This window comes from Balaenoptera ricei, chromosome 2, assembly GCF_028023285.1.
Source record: "Balaenoptera ricei isolate mBalRic1 chromosome 2, mBalRic1.hap2, whole genome shotgun sequence".
Classification (NCBI taxonomy): domain Eukaryota; kingdom Metazoa; phylum Chordata; class Mammalia; order Artiodactyla; family Balaenopteridae; genus Balaenoptera; species Balaenoptera ricei.
Window position 1 is genome coordinate 34,203,022 of NC_082640.1, and position 22,669 is coordinate 34,225,690.

At 50.3% G+C, this 22,669-nt stretch overlaps 1 protein-coding gene across 1 annotated transcript in view; it reads left to right on the top strand.

Moving 5' to 3' along the window:
- CEMIP (cell migration inducing hyaluronidase 1) overlaps positions 1-22,669 on the top strand; it is a 158,439-nt gene that overhangs the window by 67,772 nt on the left and 67,998 nt on the right. The window contains exon 2 of the mRNA XM_059912330.1: positions 19,164-19,273. Within this exon, the coding sequence (XP_059768313.1) occupies positions 19,180-19,273 (94 nt within the window). The 5' untranslated portion in view covers positions 19,164-19,179. The remainder of the gene's footprint in view (positions 1-19,163; positions 19,274-22,669) is intronic.

Sequence of the window (22,669 nt, forward strand, 5' to 3'; positions counted from 1 at the left end):
CTCTGGCACCATCTTCCTTCCTTCCTTTTTAAAAAACTCTTTTGCCCCCATTCAAAGAAGGGTCTGACTCCCCTGCTTTCATGTCAGGACACTCTCTGAGGGATGCTCTCACCCCCTTCCTTTTACCCTTTTATGCCAGGGCCCTGGAGAAGAGACAAACAAGGTGGTGCTTATCTCATTTGCAGTCCTCAGAGAGAAAGAAGACAAAGTGTGTGTTGTGCTAAGTGTCTGGAAGCTGTTTATTTGATTTTCGGCTTGTTTTTGTCCCAACATGAATTGAATTGTAAACACACGAGAGCAGGTCCTAGTAGGTGCCGAAATAGCCAAGCGGTGAAATGCCCCCAACACCCCTCACTCACGTGTGCAATCTCCGAGTCCTGCTCAGCTCAATCCTCTCCGGTCTCGGGATATGGAGTGAGTCGGGGGTATCACATCCTCTATCCTAACAAAGTTGTAGCTACCAGAGAAGGGACTGTGTAGCCACATAAGAGAGTCAATAAGAATAGGGTAGAAATCGATGCAGAAAAATGTGCTGTGTCTGAAGGTACCAATGCCCATTTAAGACCTTAAGAGAGCAAGGCCAGATCACTCTTTTATGGGCTGAAGAGCTAAGACTCTTTTATTGCAAGTAACAGAAACCAAGTTGCATTAAATTTAGCAAAAATGAAAAAAACATCAGATGGTTGGATTTATTATAAGGACACAGAGGTTGTCTCCTAGAATAAAAAAGGCAGATATAAAGTCAAGCCTCTGGAAGGGACTGGAACAAGAGAAAAGGAGTCAGCCTAGCTTTGGTCAGTGGTCCACCCTCCCCAGTCCAATCAGTGTGGCCTAGGATCCAGGACTTCTATTGAACAAGCATGGCTCCAGGAGGGCCCACCCTGTGAAAGGGGATCACGGAGGGTCCGGAGTACAGAGTAGAGACCTTGGCTCAAGACAGAGATTTGGAAGCCTCAGAACATGGGGGTCTTAAAATATGATGAAGTGATGTACTCCGCATATGGTGTTGAATGATTCTGCAGTATTCATTTAGGAGTTTACTTTTAACATAACAGAGATATATGAACTAACAGCTGTTTATCATTTCAAAAGAGATTGTACCCCAATGCTTCATATTCAAACATTCATATTATAAATTGTTGCTGATAAATGTTTTATAGATGATGTAAGATAAAATTGTACATAAAAAAAAGAAAAAGAACATGGGGGTCTTTGAAACTCTGAGAAAGTAATTGACCCAATTTACATGGTGTGGATCTCATTGTAAGAGGTAAGACTACTTAGGAAAGAGATTGCAATGGAGAGTGTAGACACCAACATAAACTCTATGGGAAAGCACTGTTCCCTCATCTCTGGGCTCCCTACTCTCACCTCCCCAACTCAAGGACAGCAATGTACACATAACAGGGGCTGGATACAAGTATAGGTTGAATCACATGAAACTACTATTTCTAAGGTTCAAAATGGTTGAATAGCAACGATTTCATATTGTTCAACTAAATACATGATACACGTATGTTGAATCCCACGGGGACCTGGCTTTGAATCTTCATTATGGGACCTTGGGCAAATCATGGGCTCCATGGTTTTGAAGGTCCTTCCTTGCTCCAAGGTGCTGGAAACACAACTTCCAGATTTAATCCTAGGGGCAGACTGACAGTCAGAGGCAGGAAAAAGCCAGAGTCAGATAGCTGTGGGTTCACATCCCAGCCAGGCACCACCCCAGCTTCTGCGGGCCCTCGGTGAGTCAGGCAGGCCTGCCCCGAGTTGATAATGCCACCTCCTACCTGAGCCAGCACTCTCCCATTTAATGGTGAAAAGCAAGTAATAACTTTTTCCAGCTGAAGCCTCTGGAAGATCTTAGGCAGTACAGCCAAATTGGGCTGAACTCAGGCCAGCATCCTGGGCCGCAGCTCAGCTCAGCTCAGCAGAGGAAGCCAGAGCCTGAGGTGGAGGCTTTGTGAGCTGCCCCGTAGCTATTCCTGGCTGTGAACCAGGTGTGGGCGGTAGCCTCCAGGAGATCAAGGGCCCGGGGGACGCTTCAGGCTCTGTGCATTCCCTCCTGTTGAATCCCATCTTCAATAGCATCTGCCGGGGAGGAAGCCCAGGGCTGACCCGCATGCATGCCCGGTGTCCTGACTTCTCAGGGCAAGACTTTCTCAAAAGCATTCCTTGAGCATCTGCTGTTTTCAGCAAATATGAATCAGTTGCTCTTCTGCCCTGTCCGAGAGCGAGAGCACGGCTAGTAATGGAAGGTAACTTTTATAGCGTGCTAACTGCATAGCAGGGGCTCTCCTAAGCTCTTGTGTACATTATCTCTTTCAATTTTCTCAAAACCTCCCTTAGATGGAAGATACTAACAGCTTTGTGTGCCAGAGAGGAATCTTAGCCTACAGTGTAGAAGGGAGGTCGTTTTAAAAAGTTGAATGGGAAAAGGAAAAACAGGAGGAGGAAAAACAAATCCACAGGGTACTATCATAAAATATTATTAAGCCGCTACTAGGTTAAAAAGAACCTACGGAAATTTCCCAGAATTGCAGAGCCTTTTAGTGGCAGGGTTAAGATTCAAACTCACATCTGAAAATCAGAGCTCCTTCTCACCAACATAGAGTAACATTTAGAACACTTATTATTTGTGCCACGGGCTCTGCCCATCCCTTTGCATATCTTGTCGCAGCCATTTGAGGAAGTTTCCTTTATTACCAGCATCTTACAGATGACGAAGCCTGGAGAACAGGGAACTACCAAAACTTGCCAAATTTAACACAGTTGCTAGGTGGCGAAGTGGGGATTTGAGCCAAGGACACCCGCCTCCTGTGCATCTTACTGGGTTTGAGGACAGTGGCAAACATATAGCATTGTCTGGCTGTGTTATAGTAGCAAAGTTGTTCCTCCTTTTTTCTCCCAAGCTCCATTTCACTTGGCGTTCCCTAGAACAGAAATATTAAAGCAATTATGGAGACTTCCCTGGTGGTGCAGTGGTTAAGAATCTGCCTGCCAATGCAGGGGACACGGGTTCGATCCCTGGTCCGGGAAGATCCCACATGCCGCGGAGCAGCTAAGCCCGTGCGCCACAACTACTGAGCCTGCGCTCTAGAGCCTGTGAGCCACAACTACTGAGCCCATGCACCACAACTACAGAAGCCCGCGTGCCTAGAGCCTGTGCTCCACAACAAGAGAAGCCACCGCAGTGAGAAGCCTGCACGTCACAACAAAGAGTAGCTCCCACTCACCGCAACTAGAGAAAGCCCACGCACAGCAACAAAGACTCAACACAGCCAAAAACAAATAAATAAATAAATTTATAAAAAATAAATAAATAAGTAAATTCTTAAAGCAATTATGTAGTGTAGTATATTCATGCAATCGATTACCACTCAGCAGTCATAAGAAATGAACTATCGATACAACTAACAGTATGGATGAATCCCAGAAACGTGCAGAGGAAAAGAAGCTTGACATAAAAGACTACATACTGGATAATTCCATTTATATGATGTTCTAGAGCAGGCAAAACGAATCTATGGTATGGTTCTGATATTACTCAGCTAGAATAGTGGTTGCCTCTTGCAAGAGGGAATTAACTGGGAAAGGGCATGAGAGAACTTTCAAGGGTAATGGTAATGTTCTATACCTTGATAGGTGCTTGGGTTACACAGGTATATGCATTTGTCAAAACTCAGCCAATGTACACTGGAGGTTTGTGTGTTTCATTACATGTAAATTTTACCTCAAAAGATTTTAAAAAATTAAATGAATATTGAACGTTAGTTAAAAATAAGCATGCTGAAGCAGTTAGAGGGAAGGGTACTGGTGCTTACAATTTCCTTGGAAATGTAACCAAAAAATAAGGTTGATTTCGGATGGATAGAGAGATAGATGAATAGATAGTTATGTGATAAAGCAAATGCAGCAGAATGTTACTGGTAGCGTTTAGGTCGTGGGTATGTTGGTGTTTGCTGTGAAATTCTTTCAACTTGGCTGTATGCTTGAAAGTTTTCATAGTAAAGTGTTGGGGGAAACAGTTATGTGGAGCCCTGGGGTCCCCTAGTGGTGAAGCAGGGGGTCCCCAGAGCTCAGAGCTGTTCCAGGAGCTTCTCCCAGCAGGCACCGTCCATCCTTATTCACTTCTGTTACAGCCCTTGTGTGGGACCCAGTTCTGAATAAGCACGAAAATACACATTTCCCTGGCTCTTCCTTTACAGAAAATAAAAAACAGAGGCCCGGAGGAGCCTTGCTCAGAGTCTCCCAGGATAGCCAGGACTGCTGATTTCTAGTCACTTCAGGTTTATCAGAGCCCGTTTTTCCCCCCAGGATCACAGGCTTTTTTTTTTTTAAACACCACCTAAGGCTCATGTGCTAAACAAATGGTGCTGTTTTTAAGTCACTGAATTATGGGTGAGTTTGGTTTTTTTTTAACATCTTTATTGGAGTATAATTGCTTTACAATGGTATGTTAGTTTCTGCTTTATAACAAAGTGAATCAGTTATACATATACATATGTTCCCATATCTCTTCCCTCTTGCATCTCCCTCCCTCCCACCCTCCCTATCCCACCCCTCTCGGTGGTCACAAAGCACCGAGCTGATCTCCCTGTGCTATGCGGCTGCTTCCCACTAGCTATCTATTTTACATTTGGTAGTGTATATATGTCCATGCCACTCTCTCACCCTGTCACATCTTACCCCTCCCACTCCCCATATCCTCAAGTCCATTCTCTAGTAGGTCTGTTTCATAGCCCAAGGCTGCAAATCACACCTGTGTGCAGGAATACAGGTAACTGATCCCGGGCGCAAGGAGCCAGTGGCACACAGGGCAGTAAAACAAACCTCGGTTGGGACTCCACCTGGTGTTGTTTCCTGTAGGTGTATTTGAAGTAGTAGGAAACCGGAGTGGTTTCTACAAATAAATAACCCGGGCAAAGACAAGCCCCTCAGATCAAAGGTGGACTCTGGCCTAAACCTGAACCAAAATCGAGCCTGCTCTTTTGACTCTGATCTGGCGGGGCCGAGGGAGGAGTGGAGAAAGTCTATCTGCTGTGCAAACACTCTCTGTCTCTGCCCTTCCTGGGTTTGTGTGAGCCTGAGAACGGGAGTGGGGAGGAAGGCTGCGCTCTCTGAACTTCTGCCAGGCCCTGCCTCATGACATTCCAGCCCGGCTTCCAGACGCAGCAGGTGCCAGCACATTGGCTTCTTGTTGTGTCCGAACCCAGGGGGCTCCCCCGTGGGCCACACGCTGGTCTCAGGGCTCTCACGTCAGCCCTCTGGGGCCCCCGGTGCTTTGAGGAACCTTTCACAGTCTGCCTCCTTTGTCCTGGGTTTGGTAGCCCTACTGGTTAATGTTAGTGCTCCTGGGGGAAGGGGGAGATGGAAAGGGATGCACAGAAAGCAGCAGGTCTGACTCCGCGTGGCTGACGTGCTCTCGGGTGACGCTGATGATGCTGGTCCCTGGACCGCATTCTGAGAAGCACCACCAATGGTCCCAGTCCCTCCCTGCAGGAAGCCTATGGGCAATAAGCAAACTCACAAGCAAATATATGATTATAAACTGTGGCAAGTGAAGAGAGGACACTGTGAAAGGCACTGTCAGAGAGGACCTTCTTCAGATGGGAAGAAGGTGTCAGGAAAAGCACCTCTAAGAACATGGCTTTTCATCGATGGTTGTACTGCTAATAGTTGTGATTTTGGTGTGCTCGTGAGAGGAGGTGAACTCAGGGTCTTTGTAGTCTGCCATCTTGGCTGACTCCGTCTGGGCTTTAACTGAGACCCGAGGATGGCTGGAGTGGAGGAAAGCATTCCAGGGACAGCATGTGAAAAGGTCCTGGGGCAGGAAGCAGCTTGATGTCTTCAGAGGAGATGATAAAGGGGCCAACGTGGCAGGAGTGGAGACTGGTGTGAGAGGATGCTGGAGAAGAGGCCAGGCTGTGCAGGGCTGGATGAGGAGTTCTGACTTCATTCTACATGTGATCGGAGCCATTAGAGGGTTTGAAACAAAAATGTGCCATGATCTGGCAGACTGGCTGGTCTGTGGAAGATGGATTGGGATGGGGATGGGGAGTAGGCCACTAGATGGTTCTTATGGAATCCTACAGGAAAGTCCTAGACCATGGTGGTGGCAGTGGCTTTCTTTTTTCCTAATGTGGGTCACCTTTCCAAGGGACACACATGTTTGGGGGACCTGCTACAATTGGAGAAAGGAAGTCTCTTTCCCCAACAAAGTAATTTGAGGCCTCATTGATTGCAATGGACATCTTATGAGAGCAGAAAGACTTGTAAGAACTAACCTCCATCTTGCCCTCCCCTTTTGGTTCCTTACGAGTCGGGATTGTTTCTATAGCAAATGTCAAAGACACAACTCAAATTGGCTTAAACAAAAAGGAACGTTATTGGCTCAGGTAGTTGAAAAGTCCAGGGATGGCACTAGCTTCAGGCAGAGTTGGATCTGGGTGCTCAAGTGTCATCTCTCTCCATCTCTAGGCTCTGCCTTCCTCTGTACAAGCTTCACTGTCAGGCAGGCTCTCCCAGCACAGAGGCCAAGATGGCCCCAGCAACTCCAGGCTTGCCAGCCTTGGCAGGACGAGAACCAGCTTTCCCAATAGTTCCATGCCCTCTTTCTTTGTCTTGGGTCACGTGACCATCCCTGAACCAATCACAGCAGCCAGGGAAAGGAACATATTCATTGGCCAGGCTGGGTCACGTGTCTACCTCGGGAGCCAAGGTGGGTGAGTCAGCCCCACTTGAAGCAGGGGGACTGAGATTGAGGGAGGATATAGTTCTCTATGCTGTACAGTAGGTCCTTTTTAAGCCAACCCCACCTGATTGGATAATTGATGAAGCACTGAGCCATGTGGGCCCTGCTGTGATGAGAGGCGTGGTTTTTCTCATCACCCCCGCCCCAGCTGTGTGGTCCCCTGCCATCCTCTGCCCTCCCCGTTAAGCTCCAGCGCCTGGCCTCCTGTTCCCGCCTGGCATCCTTCCCCTGCTGGGTCCCTCTGCCTGGATGTCCTCACAGCACCCCTGCCCTGTCGCTTCAGGTCTCTGCTCATGTGGCACCTTCTCAGTGAGAACTTCCCTGACTGTTCGTATAAAATAGCAGCTTCTCGCTGCATAATCTGCTTGACTTTTCTCTATAGCTCTTAACATCATCGGCCACATACAGGGTGTGTTTATTTGCTCTTTATTCCTTCTCTACTCCCACCCCACCGCCACCACTAGACTAAGCTCTAACCCAACCCAGGGCAGGGTCTTTACCTGAATTGTTTCCTCCGTGGCCCAGTGCCTAGAACCAGCGTACAGTAGGCACTCAATAAATATGTGTGGAATTAATCCAACCCCAGCAGAGTCCTCCGGGCTGCACTCCCATTCTTGCCCGTCCCTCCCCTTCGTCCCTGCCAGCAGCATCTTTATAAAATACATGTGTTCCCCCGGCTCCTCCACTCTGCCAGGGGCCCCCCAGGCTTTTAGGATAAAGTCCAAACTCCTTAACTTCACACCGAAGGTGCTTCAGGAACTGGATCCTGCACTCTGCTCGTTTCTGCCGTTCCTCGGCTCTGGCTGCACCCTCACTCTTATTTAGCAGGGGAAAATGCTCTTTGAAATAAAGCTATTTGTGGGAATGAGTCAGCACCCCTTAGTGTGGAGGATGGGTCAGAGGGGGCCAGCAGAAGACCCCAGGAGGTGGTGAGGAAGGGGCTGGAGCATTTCACGGGAATCTTTCTGGAGCCTCAGACACAAGTGGGCACATATAGGGCAACTTCAGGCCAGGAGAAGTGCCAAGCCAACTGCCGATGCTAGTATTTTCAGTTAAAAAACACAACTGATGAAGTGTTTATTGCTACAGTCACCTCCCCACTAGCAGAGCACACAACATGAGTGGGGAAGGTGTGTAGCCAATGGTTCGACTTGGGCAGCTCCAAGTTCTGACTCAGTCCCGGGAGAGACTTCCCTCTGAGGGTCGCTGAACTCTGTGATGAGGCTGCTCTGAGCATCAGTTGATTTTTCAGCTGCCAGCCGCGGGGGGCACGGGGCTCTGATGGCTGGGCTTCACGGCGTTTGCCCAGGACAGGGTGCAAGGGCTAAAAGCCCCGTAGCCGGGCAGCACCCCGGGCTCCCTGACAAGCTTTCCCTTGGCAAGGAGAGGAGCGCCAGCCGGCGGGGCTGCTGTGCCCTCTGCAGATCATGCCCCGCAAAGCCAGAGTTGGGACCCAGGTCAACTTGTCCTTGAAGTCAGGTGACAGCTCCTGTCCCCAAAGACCTACGTGCATCCACTGATTGTGTAAGGAGGCTAAAGAGGTTGAGGAGGCTGGAGTGGACCGGTGGAACGTACGTACCCTGTATCTCCGGATGAGGCTCGCGTATCTGTGGACACATCTGATGCACTGGGAAGACCAGTCGTATGCTCAAAGGCAGGGAAGGGCAGTGAGGCTCCTGGGAGAGCAGTATTGTACTGGGAGAAAGCATCGTGCACCCTGTAGACTCAATATTGGGGCCAAAGGAACAGGGTAGAGGGGGACCCAGCTGCCCCAGCAGAGGCCTCTGCCCAGACCTGTGTACATTGAAAGAACCGAATGCGTACCTCAGGAGCCTGGTCAGCTGGCTGTGGGAGTGTGACAGGGCGGACTCGTCCTCTCTGTGCGATGAGACGGGCAGCTCCCGTGGTGGGGACTCGCCCCAGCGCCATGCACCAAGTTGGCAGCGGTGGGCTCGCCTCCCCTGCGGCAGGGGGGTAGGGGGGGCGGTGCGGGGCTCAGCCGGCGGGGGGCAGGGATGTTGCTTGTTGCTCAGCTAAGCCCCGAGCTGAGTGGCTGGGGCATCTCGGGGCAGACAGGACCGATCTGTGGATGCGTGTAGGTGGCCAGGAGGAGTCTCAGATACCCTGGAGGAAAGAGGAACCAAGCAAGGGGCCGGACTTCCCCTGTGAATAAGGAGGCTTGGGGGTGTCAGGTGTCTAACGCCTGGGACTAAGGGTAGGGGACACCGGGACACTTGGGTTACCTTGAAGAGTAGGCAGTGCCCTCTCCAGAGAGCGCTGGGGTTGGTGGAAGGGGCCAGGACCCTTCGTGGCAGCCTCTGGTCACCTCAGACAGCGGCAGAGGCAGGCTGGCCTTGGACTTGGTGAGTCTGGGGAGATGCACCCGTATCAGTCATCTGACTTCCCCTCTTCCTTCGTGATCTTGGGGGAGAAAACCAGTTTTAAGAGGGAAGTTACTCTTTTTTCCTCAATTGAGGACTTAAAAGATTTTTTAAAAAAAGAGTTATAATTTAAAAACTTATCAGCTTGTTAAATGCCTCCAGTTTCTGCTTCCATACTCCCACCTGTTTTTTTCAGAGAGCATTGGACACAGAGCCCAAAAGTGGCAGAGCAGGCAAGTAGCCAAGTGGGTTGTTCCTCCAGCGATCGTTGGGCAAACCCATTCCCTCATTGTCTACGTCCTCTGGGCAGCCCCCGTGTGTTGGGCTGCAGGAAAAGACAAATGGGTTTACGTAGAGGCTGCCCTCAAGGAGCCTGCAGCCCAGTGTGGAAAACATTGAGGACCTCCAAAGAGAGAAGGAGATAGTTCAAAGAAAGATTTGATCAGTAAGCTGAATGCAGAGGAAGAAGCAATTGCTATAGACTTTAGGGCCAGAGGGAATTCCTCAGGGGGATTAGAAATGGAATCTTAAAACAAACTGCCAATTTCCAAAGGTCAGACGCGGCAGCTGGGAGGACCCTGGCAGAGAAAAGATGTTTATGTCAAGGAAGAAACAGAGCATGCGGGGGGCCATTGGGGGGCCAGTAGGAAGTTCGCGTAACACTCTGGGACCAAGAATGGATCTGCTTTCTGGGTACTGTTTCCTTCCCCCATTCACCACCTTTTTAACATCCCCCCTCACCCCACAGGTGGCGTGTCTTCATCCGTGGAATCCCCCAGAGAAGTGGTCATTTAATACTGGGGTGTGTCCATGAGTCATCTTTTATTTATTTATTTCTAGCTCCCTCCTCTTCCCTTTTGGGAGCTCTGTTTTGCTTCAACGTTAGGCCAAGGCCAAACCCTCGTGGAATAAAACAAGGAACCAAATTGCCAACCGAAAGGACTTCCTCCCACCTTCCCCCTGGGCCTCAGAGGTGGCGGCCATCTCCTCCAGCCTCTCTGTACTCTTTCTAATAGGAAAGCTTCCTATTTCAGGACCCAAGACTCTGGCCTGCCGTGTCTGCCACCCTTCACATTATCCAGGCAGGACTTTTTGCCCAGAGCCCAGGGTGGGGCTTCCATTAAGTCATATTTGTGTTTCTTCCCCCACTACAAAAACACATTGCCCCACTGGGCGCAAGTTCCCTGTGTAAAGTCCTCTAGGTCAAGCTTTTGAGAAACCATCTCTCATTTTGCGGTACCTCTCAGTGGATGGCATAGCGCTACAAGTCTGTCAGTGAAAGAGGTTAAAAATCCCATGTAGTGAGTGAGGCTGGCGATCGGCTGCATCAGGCAGTGAACAGAAACCAGGCAGGGATGATGGTGATAAACCGACGTCCTGGCACCTTATGGCCCACGGACCACTCACTGTGTCACACACGTGGCATGCATCTTTCCATCCCATCCAGGAGTCCTAGAAGGCAGTTGGAAGGATTCCCCCCTTTTACAGCTGAAGAAACAGAGCCTTGGGCTGTTAAATGAATGGACAAGTTCATACACGGCTCTTTTTTTTTTAATTTTTTTAAAATTTATTTATTTATTTATTTATTTTTGTCTGCACCAGGTGTTAGTTGTGGCACAAGGGATCTTCACTGTGGCATGTAGGATCTTTAGTTGCAGCATGCGGACTTCTCAGTTGCGGCATGCGGACTCTTAGTTGCAGCATGTGAGCCCTTAGGTGTGGCATGCATGCGGGATCTTAGTTCTCCGACCAGGGATCGAACCAGGGCCCCCCTGCATTGGGGATGCAGAGTCTTACCCACTGGACCACCAGGGAAGTCCCCACACATGGCTCTTAAGTGGGAGATCTGAGACTTCAACTTGGATCTTGTGACACAGCCTGCATGCTTAGCCAATGAGCCGTCGAGTATTCATGAGCGACACTTAACTGGTGGTTGACAAGTGTCTCTGGACTGAAGTGACTCTCTGAACTAGTGGTTCTCGGACTTGAGCAACGTCAGAATCACTGGAGGGCTTGTTACAGCACAGGTGGCTGGGCCCACCCCCGGAGGCGGAGTCAGTAAGTCAGTAGGTCTGGAATGGGACTGAGAATCTGAGTTTCTAACAGGTGGAGTCAGGGACGCCGCCATAAGAACCGTTGCTCCGAACCGTCTCGAAGCTCTAGTTTGATCTTCTAAACCACTCTGAGCATTGAGGCTCTAAATCGGAAGTTTCTACAGTGATGGAAATGTTCCAGATCTGCGCGCCCAACATGGTAGCCACGAGCTACCAATGGCGATCGAGCTCTTAAAATGTGCCTAGTGTGACCGAGGCACTGAGTTTTTAGTTGTATCTGATTTTAATTAAATGTAAATGTCCATAGCCACGTGTGACTAGCAGCTACTGTATTGGACAGGCATAGCTCTAAACAAAAGGGCAAGTTAGATATGTCATTGTCGCTAAACTGTTCACTCCAGTGTTTAACCTCAAGTGAGCAAGTGAGAAACTCTTCCTTAGGAAACATCTGGTTTTCTGGGAGGGTCAGCCTCATCATTTAGACTGCGATGCCTGATGCAGAGGGCGGTGGAACCGGGTGATCTCTTTGGGGTCAGGGATCTTACCTTCCTTTTCCACCAGGACCAGCACAGTGCCCACTCATGGGATACTAAGACCACGTGTGTTGCACGAACAGGAGGGAAGACTGGTTTCAGAGCTGCCTTCCTCCCAGCTGCAATGGGTGAAGGCCTTGATGCTCCCAGCCCCGGTAGCTGATTCGGTGATGAGATGAGAGATTTGGATTTGATGGCACAGCAGGACCTGACAGGATTTGTTCAGATATGCTTGGGGATGGGAGTGGTCCGTGATGGTGAATTTCTCTTATCACGGGGATCTGCAGTGTCTCTCCTCCTTGGCTCTGCAGGTGGCTCCCCACCGGGGATTTCCCCTATCAAAGGAGGTATTTTGTTTGGGGAAGATAATTTAAGGCTCTATGGAAGTATAAAGTGTTCCTGAGGCTATCCAAACTGTGACTTAAACCCTCAGTTGAAACAGGGGCAGAAACAGATGAGCCCAGTCTTCCCCCCTTTTCCCCTTCCTCCCAGGCAAGCAGGTTGGCAGGGAAGGCGACACATGTCCCATAATTTGGAGTCAGATGACAATTTTCCTATCCATTTACTGCTCCTGATCATGAGCAACAATCTTCTGCACTGTGGGCCTCAGTTTGCCCATCTGTAAAATGGGGAGGGTGGGATTGCACGAGATACTTGCTATCAAAGCATGGCCCACCGCCCAGCAGCAGCAGCCTCACCTGAGAGCTGGTTGCAAATGCAGAATCAGACCCCACCCCAGACCTGTGGGACAAGAATCTGCATTTTAACAAGTTCCCCCACGTGGTTCAGGTGCACAGCCAAGGGCTGGCTGGAAAGGGTCTCCGATTCCCATCAACTCCTGCATTCTGTGAGCCTGACGCTAACTGGCAAGTGGCTTAGTCTTGAGGAATTAGAAGGCCAGTTTCTGGAGAAGAGACCAGGTTTTGGAATGTCCCTGGTCTTTGGGGAAGGTTTTGGATCTTTGCAGCAATGAGAGAGGTCAGCGCAGGTATGTTTCCAAAAGAAAGGAGTAGCTCATGTCAGCAGAGCACGTATCATGGGGTACCCTGGGAGATGCTCTGATTTGCAGAAGGCAAGGGTCTTCTAAATGCTTCTCTCTGAGGAGGGAGCTGGGGTCCCTGTCCCTGGGGTCCCCAGCATAGCACCCTCACACTGAGAAAGGGCTCGGGGCTGCCAGGGTTCTCCAGACTTGGGACTCTTCCTGTGTTTCTCTGTGATCCAGAAGGATACTTGGGCTGCCCTGTCTCCTGCCTCCTCCTTCTCCCTGGGGATGCTGCGTCAGGACCAGGTGACCAGAGACATGCCTTTCTCTGCCGGGGGGAGCTGGGCCTGGGCTGGGATGTGTGGCCGGCAGACCAGGAAGTTGGCTGCCCACTGCTTGGTTCAGGAGAGGAGGGGGGGCCCCTGCTAGGGAATGTTACGAAGGGGTTTCTGCAATTCATCAGGGGAGCTTTCTGTCGAGAGGGAACGAGCTCTTGGGGCTCTGCCTTCCTGTTTCCATGGTTTCTGGTAGCCACTGAGGTGGACCTGTGGTTTCCTATCCAGAGAAGGATCTGAGTCGAGCCTGTGCAGGTGACCCAGCCTGCACCAGCCCCGTTAGGCCCTCCAGGAACCATGGCACAGATTTTAGGGCCTGTGAACAAGAAACCTAGGTCATAGTGAAAGGGAACACCAGTGCTTTCCTGACCGCAAGAGAGCTGGAGGGAGATTCTTGCCACCTTCCCCAAACTTCACCCCGGTTTGCTGTCAGGATCATTAATCTGTCCACACGGCTCAAATCAAACATTGCCTCCTCCCCCTGTGCCTGGCCGGGAGGTAGGTGGGGGTAGTGTTATTGTTCCGTTTTTATGAAGCGTGGACTCTGGAGCCAGACCTCCTGGTTTCAAATCCTGGATGGGCCCCCTGCTAGCTCTGTGACCCTCAGCAGAATCCCAGGCCCCGCCACACACCTACTGAATCAGAATCTGCATTCTAGCCTGCTCTCCAGGGGATGTCTGTGTGCAATAAAGTTGGAGAAGTGCTAGCTGGGTTCTCTCTCACTATCCTACCAGCTCCTACATTCTCTTAGTTTGAGATGACATTGCAAATCATTTAATCTTTAGGAATTGGAAGCACAGTTTCGGAAGGAGAGAGGAGGCTTTGAACTTTGCCACCTGCTAGCTGTGTACCCTGGCTACCAAAAAAAAAAGTGACACTCTTTGTGCCTCAGTTTCCCCGTCTGTAAACTAGGAATTAATAACGACACCTAGCTACGAAAGACTAAATTAGCCAGTAGACGAAAAGTGCGTAAAGCAGTGCCTGACACCTAGAAAAGGCTGTGTTAGTGTTTGGTATGATTATCATTATTGGCATTGCTGGTGAGAAAGCTGTGAGCTTCAGACAGATTAACGAATTTACTCAAGGATGCTGTGTTAGCTTCCTGGGGCTACCATAACAGAGTACCGCAGGCTGGGTGGCTTAAACTACAGAATTGTATTTTCTCAGTGTTCTGGAGGCCAGAAGTCCAAGATCACAGTTTCAGCGGGTTTGGCTTCTTCTGAGGCCTCTCTCCTTGGCTTGTAGGTGGCGTCTTCCTCCAGCATCCTCACATGGTCTTCCCTCCATGTGTCTGTGTCCTGCTCTCCTCTTCTTATAAGGACACCAGTCATACTGCATTAGGACTCACCCACGTAACTTCATTTTACCTTCATTTCCTCTGTCAAGGCCCCTTCTCCAGATACAGTCCCGTGCTGAGGTACTGGGGGTTAAGACTTCAGCATATGACTCTTGAGGGAACACAGTTCAGCCCGTAACAGGTTCAACCATTAAGTGGCATAAAGGTCAATCAAACGATGTCCAAGAGAATTCATGAGGGTGTGTTTGTTCCAAAGCCCCCCCACCCCACGTCTCAGCAGGAGACAGAGTGGCCTATATACACGTGTGTCATCATAAGGGAAGTGCCCAGATCCATTAGGCTGAAATCAGATCTTTCCCCTGAGCTCCGCTCAGTGAGGCAAAGAGGGAATGTCCAGACTGTTCCGTCTGGACAGGGGTACCCTCTCTTTTATCTCCCTTTGCCCAGGAAGTGAGCAGCTGGGCATTTTGGAATATAGTGCCTCGTGCGCTTGCCTCTCTCTCCTTGACTTGACAGTAGGATATTCCAGGCTTGGGGGTGGGGGGCAGGATTCATATCTGATTCTTTTCTGTACCACCCACAGGACATAATCTGGAGACCAGGATAGATGAGCTGAGGTTTTTAGAGCCAGCCGATCTCAGCTGAGCTTCATAACAGTAACTCCTGGTTATGGGTAGTATTATTGTTCCCATTTAAAAAATGAGAAGGCTAAGGCCCAGAGAGTTTGAGTGACTTGTCTAAGGTCACACAGCGGGTGAGGGCCGGAGTTGGAACTCAAACCAGGTTCTCAGATTCCATCTCCCAGGCTCTTTCACCCATCGAGCTGTGCATCCTTCATACCAGCAGCTCCCGCAGCTTGAGCACTGACCACCGCTCAGGCCCAGAGCTTTACGATCTTTGTATAGAGCATCTCGTTTGATCCTCACAATGACCTTGGAATTTAAGATGCATTATTTCAGGGTTTTTTTTTTTTTTTAATTTATTTATTTTTGGCTGTGTCAGGTCCTCGCTGCTGCGCGTGAGCTTTCTCTAGTTGCGGCGAGCGGGGGCTACTCTTCGTTGCGGTGCGCGGGCTTCAGTTGTTGTGGCACGTGGGCTCAGTAGTTGTGGCACACGGGCTAAGTTGCTCTGCAACATGTGGGATGTTCCCGGACCAGGGCTCAAACCCGTGTCCCCTGCATTAGCAGGCGGATTCTTAACCACTGCGCCACCAGGGAAGTCCCAATTATTTCAGTTTTACAGATTAAAAAAGCGAGGCCCAAGTGGTCAGATGGTTTTCCCCGATGTGAACTGCATGGCTGGGATAGAAGACTTTGGAGCCTCTGCTCCTGGTCACCACGGTGTCCTGCTGGTCTGAGCCGAGCCTCGTCTAGGTTTGCATGAAATGAGAATTGCCTTAGTGTGGGTGTGATAGGGAGAGTGACGGCTGTCACTGTGCTGTCTCCTCCCCCAAACTGGCTTCCGGATCACCCTGCAGTCCCATCTCACCCCCGGCCTCAGACCTTACACTGACCCTCCCCACTACCCCCTACTCTCTTTCTTTCTTGTTTTTTTTTTTTTTTTTCACATCTTTATTGGAGTATAATTGCTTTACAGTGGTGTGTTAGTTTCTGCTTTATAACAAAGTGAATCAGCTTTACATATACATATATCCCCATATCCCTTCCCTCTTGCGTCTCCCTCCCACCCTCCCTATCCCGCCCCTCTAGGTGGTCACAAAGCACCGAGCTGATCTCCCTGTGCTATGCGGCTGCTTCCCACTAGCTATCTATTTTACATTTGGTAGTTTATGATAATCCCTGAAGAAAGTTCTGGCTTCTGCAGGCTCTGCAGGCATCAAGAACCCGCATCCCCCTGGGGTCGGGGATGCCAGGGGGCGTGTACTTGCTAATGCTGCTGCCCCAGAGATGTAGGAGCCTCTCTGGAAGCTTGAATAACACCGCGCTCCTTTCTCTCTGCAGGTGGCAGGTCCTACCGCAGGGCAGCTGAAGCAAGAGCAAAGCCCCAGCCCCTGGTGTGTGATGGCAGCAGCGAGGAGACACAGAGACAGAGGGTAGCAGGCAACGCCTCTTGTCCCTGCTTTTGCTCCTGCCCCTCCGCGCCCCTGTGAGGCCTGGCAAACACGGCATGGAGCTGCAGCTGGACGGGAAGATGCTGAGCTTCTGGAAATCTTTAGCTTGTTCTTGTGAAGCCTTGTGGAGTATCCCGGAGTGCCGGCCCTTCCTCTTCCAAATGGCTCTGCCAAAGGGGTTCACCGCACCCTGTAAGGAAGAGGCCAGCTCAGGACCATTGGGACCCAGCAAGGGCAGCCTTCAGCCAGCCTCCAGCCAACAGCTTCCTGCGGAGCCTTCTAGCGTTGTTAGCCAACTGTGCACTCCTCGCAGGCCTTCAGCAGCTGGGCCCCCTTTCAAGACTGTATGTTGCCAGCTGGAGAAGCTGAATCCTAACTCATGTTGCCAGAGAGCTTTTAGTGGCCAGCTGAGAAAGCTGTCCTCTCTTGGTGAAGAATTCCCAAGTGAAATTTGAGAAGCCTTGGGATTCACAGCAACAAAATGTTTCCCCAGGTTTCTGTACTCAGGCCCTGGAAGCCACTCGCGGAGGACCACCCCCAGCAATGTGGGGTCGCGACCTCTTTGGAGCAGGGGGACCTCTCTGTATCCAGTGGCACTCAGATACAGCAGGTCTCTCTCTTGAATGTTGGGGAAAAAAGGTTTTGAGTATTATCCTGCCAGGGGGAATTGTTTTTACATCCATCCCGAAAGTGATTACTTTTTTGTCTCTGAAATGGTCAGAAGATGTCAGGGCCACAAATTCCCTGTACCCCAACCTTCCACTCTGCACACAGGAAGTTGAGGCCCAGAGAAGGGAATGTCTGGATGAGGGTCACCCGGCAGTTAAGGCAGGAGGGGTGCCCGCACCCAGATTGCCCCCCGCACCCGGGTACCTCCACCCCGGGTGCCAGCCGCATTCCTCTGCCAGCTTACGGCCCAAAGTTCGGGTTCCCTTCATGGAGCCCCAGGATGATTTGGGGCTTCTCAGCAGCAAAGAGCAAACTACCTTTGGTTTTTCTAAACAGATGGAGACTCGAGAGCTGGGCTCTGGCTTTCCCCGAGGACCACAGAGCACTCCTGTCCCGGTGTCCCCTTCTTTTTATTGCAAAGAGCATGAAAGCAGACACTCCTCTTCTGGGGGCCATGGGAAAGGCGCCATTCCCAGATGCTGTGACGCCTGACTTCAGCGGCCCTGCAGAGGCGACTAGAATGGGTCCTGTTGTTCTCGGCATATCAGGCCAGGGCCAGGCAGGGTGCCCGCCAGGAGGACACTGCGGGCATTGACGCTGAGAGTATGGTTTCCTCCCTCCCCTGGCCTCCCCGGCGCACCTGTGCGGGAAGGACCAGGCACAGGGCCAGGGTGCTCTGTTTCAGACCCTCTTGCCGAGCTCTCACAAAGTGCTTCACCCGGAGCTGAAAAGTCAGGGATGATCAGATTTGTCCCTGAGCTCGTTCAAAGGAAGGAGCCTGTGTGGGATGAGAGACATTTGGCCCCTTTCTCAGTGTGGGAGAATATCTGTTTGTTTTCAGGCATGACTACAGTCATGCTCTGGGGAGGACCTGGGGACGTGGGCATGGAAGCTGGAGCTGGCCGCTCCCCAAGCCCCGCCTAAGCACTCTTGTGTGGCACACAGGACTTGAAAACAGAGATGTTTCTCCAAAGGCATTATATTATGAAAGGGGAATTGGGCATCTTTTTTTTAAAGTTCCTTTCTTGAGGTTTATCTAGACAGGTTCCCGTACTCACCTTCTGTCTGAGTACAAGCGGGAAAAAAGTGGCTTTCATAAAACAGAAATGTAATAAAATTAATTTAATTCCGTCACACATAAAAATAAATCCACAGTCTAGGGCTGTTTCAGTTCTCCACAGGGTCAGAGCCTAGGTTCTTACTCTCTGAGTTGCCATCTTCAGCACATGGCTCCCATTACATGGCCAAAGATAGCTGCTGAAGATCCAGACATCATATCCATATTCCAGCCAGCAGGAAAGAGGGAAGAAAGGCTTCCTGCTTTCCCTAAGGACATATCCTGGAATTCACACACTGTACTTTTACTATATCGGCCAGAACTTAATTCCAAGACCACAACTAACGTAAGAGAGACTGGAGAAGGTAGCCTTTATTCTAGGTGGCTGTGTGCCCAGATAAAAACCCAGGGGTTCTTTTCCAGGGAAAAATGGATATTAGGGGACAATTAGCTATCTCTGCCCTGCTTCCCTCTTGGATGGGTAATATTAGAAGGGTTTATAACACACAGGCATCATATTTAGGATCTCAATATTATCATCAAGACTTGTTTTAGAAGCACAGACTGATATTAGAAATCAGCTAGCCCACATCCTCATTTTTCAGATTAGGAGACTGAAGCCCAGAGAGGTTAATCAAATCAGCTGAGATCACACAGCAAGTTGGTGACATCTATTTTCCAGCTCATGTTCAGTGGGAATATTTTTTGTTTTTCTCTGTTTTTTAACTTAAGGGGAAAAAAACCCTTCATTCTGGAGGGTAGTGAGCTCGCGCGCCAAGGATGAAATCCCATCCGTCACCGGGTCTCTGAGCTGCAGGACACAGACGGGACAGTGACAGGGCTGTCATGCCCTGATCTGCCCAGCCCTGAGTCACGGCAGCTGAGGACTTTGCACTGGCCGGCTGGAGTATGCCCATACTGGCACGGCCTCTGTGTGTGCATGTGGCCCTGTCTCTGTGTGTGTGTCTGCGCCACACACCGACTCCAGCCTGGGGAGGCTGCAGGTCTGACTCAGTGTGCCTTTTTATTTCAGGGAGCGCTCTGCCAGCATGAGAGCTGCTCACAGTCTGGACGTCTCCTTTAAGGTGATGCTGACAGTCGGCTGGGTCGTCCTGGCCCGCTTTCCTGGTGCCGCATCCACAGGTGAGCCACTGCAGAGCAGTTGGACCTCTGCATCTCAACGAGGAAGGCCGGGAGAAGGAGCCGCAGGGTGGGGTCAGGGTGGCTGGGCTCTGGCCTGCCCCTGCTAACTCGTTGATCCTGGGCAAGTCTTATCCTGGTCTTCAGTTTCGTCATCCACAAAATGAGGGGGTTAGACTAGGCTCAGGGGTTAGAAACTCAGTGTCTACAGGAACCAGGCACGTGACACAAAGCAGTGAAGCTGGCCAGGTAGAGATGTGGTCACCTGGGGAGTTCAGGCCCCTCTTCAGGGACACCCACTTCTCAGTCCCGGCCAATTGCTGCCACAGGGGGAGGCGGGGCCCCTGTTGCAAGACCTATTGAATTTTTAAGAGAAGTCAGAAATCTAGACTTTCATGTAAAAGCTCTCTACTTGTTAAAGGATGGCAACCAATTGAAATTTTACCAAACACTCAGGGTGGTGGTGGAGCAGAGCAAAAAACACATATCTGCCAGCCAGCCTGCCGCCTCCGAGCCACCTGACCTCAGTGTTCCCTTCCTGCTTTGCCATCATAAGATCTGGGTGCATTAAAGTACCTTGTTAGCCATGATGCTCTAGGTGAGGTTTAGATCTGTTTTTCTGATCTCAATATCGTCAACTTTTTCTTTGAGTGATTTTTGAATTAAAATCCAGAAGCACAAGGCAAGTTTGTGTGGGCTACAAAAAAAGCAATCAAATAAACCAAGCTTGGGGTAGAAGTTGAGAGATGGGGACAACTTAAACATTTTGAATAGAGGTTGAGTAATAATACCATCACCATGGATTGCTTTTTAAAAAATGCTATTATCATCACTTGTGCTGAATGCTTTTCTACAATAAGAATAAAGGACCTTACATTGTATTATATCTTGTTTTTCTCAACCCACTGGTGCAAGGAAGTAATCTCTAATCATAACTAGTGAAACCCCTTCAATGTGATTCCTTGTAGAATCTTTTTGGTCCTTAGGGGACATAGCAAGCAAGCAATATTTTCGCTCTCAATGCAACAATTGTCAATATTACCTGAATTCATTCATTTAGTCCTTCCATCATTTATTCAATTAATAACCACCAAGGGGGCACTGACCCTGTGCCAGGAACTGGGTTCAGGGTTCTCTTTTAAGGTGAATCACCTCGCGGCCTTGGGGAGGTCTCTGGGTATTTCCTCTTACATCTTGGGTCTCTCTCTTCTGTTTGACTATAAACCATTTGGAAAGGAGGCTGTGCCTTTGGTTCCCTCTGGTCCTTGCTTTTCTCTGACGTCAGAGGGAGGCAGAAGCCAACCCCTGCCATTCATGCTCCAAGTAGGGTTTACGTCCACTCTGAATCCCACTTCCTGCAGCCCCTCCTGGGAAGGGTGGCTGCTGTGGTGATATCTCAGCAAAGACCTTGACCGTTGCCAGCTACTCACTGATTCCTACAAATGAAGAGCCACTGAATCCAACTTTTACCAAGAGCAAAATCTCCAGCTCCAGCGAAGGGGCGTTCATCCACGGCCAGTCTTGTAACTGCGGTGCTTATGCTGTGGGGTCAGAGCTGCTGGAGCTCTGGGAATTGTGCTCCTGATGACAGGAGAGCCTACAAGTGTCAGGCTGACCGCCTCCACATCCAGATGCAAAGACTGACGCAAACGCGTGCAGTTGGAGAATAGAGGAGCAGTTGGGATTCTCCTAGGAGATGTGGGCGGTGAGACCCTGGGCTTTGTCCCGTGGAGTTGGAACGATTCCTTCTCGGCACGCTCATGGCTCCATGCCTGGATCACTGGGCTCGCGAGTCGCCACGTGCGTTCCCCGCATGGCTGAGGAGTCACCACCTTGGAAACAGACACTCCAGGTCCAGGACTAGGTGGAGGGCAGCCCAGCGCCTCTGATTGACCTCTGCTGAAAGCCAGCCAAGCACTTGACCCATCTGAAGGCAAACCCAGGGTTCGGCATTGGCCCTCTGAAGCCCCTCAGCTGGACGGAGGCTCCAGAGCCCTTGTGATCATCCTTGGCTACTGAGTGCCCAGGCAGAGGCCCCCAGCACCCCCACCCCTACCTCGGCCCATCCTGGCAGCTTGCTGGCAACCCTGCTCTTACATTAAAATGAAAAACCCACGGATGAGTACATGCCACATTTTTTCATTGTTTTGCCACTATTTGAGTCCCATGGGGTTTACAGAATCTTGGAAGAGCTGCTTTAGCAAAACTCAAAAAAAAATGTGAAATTCTCTTCTTAATGAAAAAGATCCAAAACCTGAGTTAGGGCTGACAGTGAGGCAGATGGGGCATAAAGGAGGATGTCATGGAACAGGGGAGGGGAGGGTGGGGAGTGAGACTCAGGAAACATGCACCAGGTGCCTGCACCGTGCCTTGCAGAGATGAGAAGGGCCAGCCGCTGCTTTCAGATGGGCCGGGACGATGATGTGATGTGGGCTTCCGGAGTCCACATCTGGCAATGCTGAGTAGATAAAGGGGCAGCGCCCTTCCAGTTCTCTTGAAATATATAAACATGGGATCTTACCCTAGAGACAGCCGCATCGAAATCAAGTCACATTGAGAAGTGACACGCTAGTAATTGTACTGAAGCCAGAGTTCCTTCTGGGGTCCCACCCAATGTCATGGATATTGTCCACTGCACCCACCTGGCTCAAGAGACATGGTTTCCCTTAGTGGCCCTTGCTCGGTGCCCAAGGGTGGAATTTGCATCCATTCCTTCCAGTACCTTCCCCAGGGTCTTCACCATCTGAAACCTTGCCCCTGCCATGGGTTTACTACACCTCACCTTCCTTCTCCTCCATCCAGCTCCAGTTATTTAAAAATCTACTATTTCATGCTTGCTCACAACTTTCTAGTGAGAGAAAAAAAGGTGGGCATTGGGGCTCCATCTCTGAGGCAAGCCATTCTCATTTTGTTTTGCCCGTTGCCTCTTCCTGTTGCTTTCCCTCTGGGCTTTTCCCTGCTGTCCAGGGAGATTTTCCCAATTTCTGAGACAGTCCTCCTCTGTTCACCATACATGGTAGCCCACTGGGGTACAGAGCCTTCTTAGCCATAGGAGGAGAGACTCTTCCCAGTGCTTCTATTTGCATCGGGGAGAAGTCTGCAACACCCACCATGGGGGCTTTGAGTTCAACTAAACATTCAGACTCACGAGGCTACCACAGGCCATGCTTGGCATCAGGATAACTTCAAAGGGCCTAGGACAGAAACACCGCCCACCATCAGAGCAGCGTCAGGCGTTTCTTTTCCGTGAGGGTGGTCTTGGAAGCATTCTACAAGCCTCCAGAAGCTATCTTCTTTTGTTCCCCAGGTGAGACAGCTCCTTAGGTGAGAGGAAACAAGACTGTCATTGGACAGGTGTGGGGATTGCCCCGTCAGAGCCAGTATCTCTTATAGCAACTC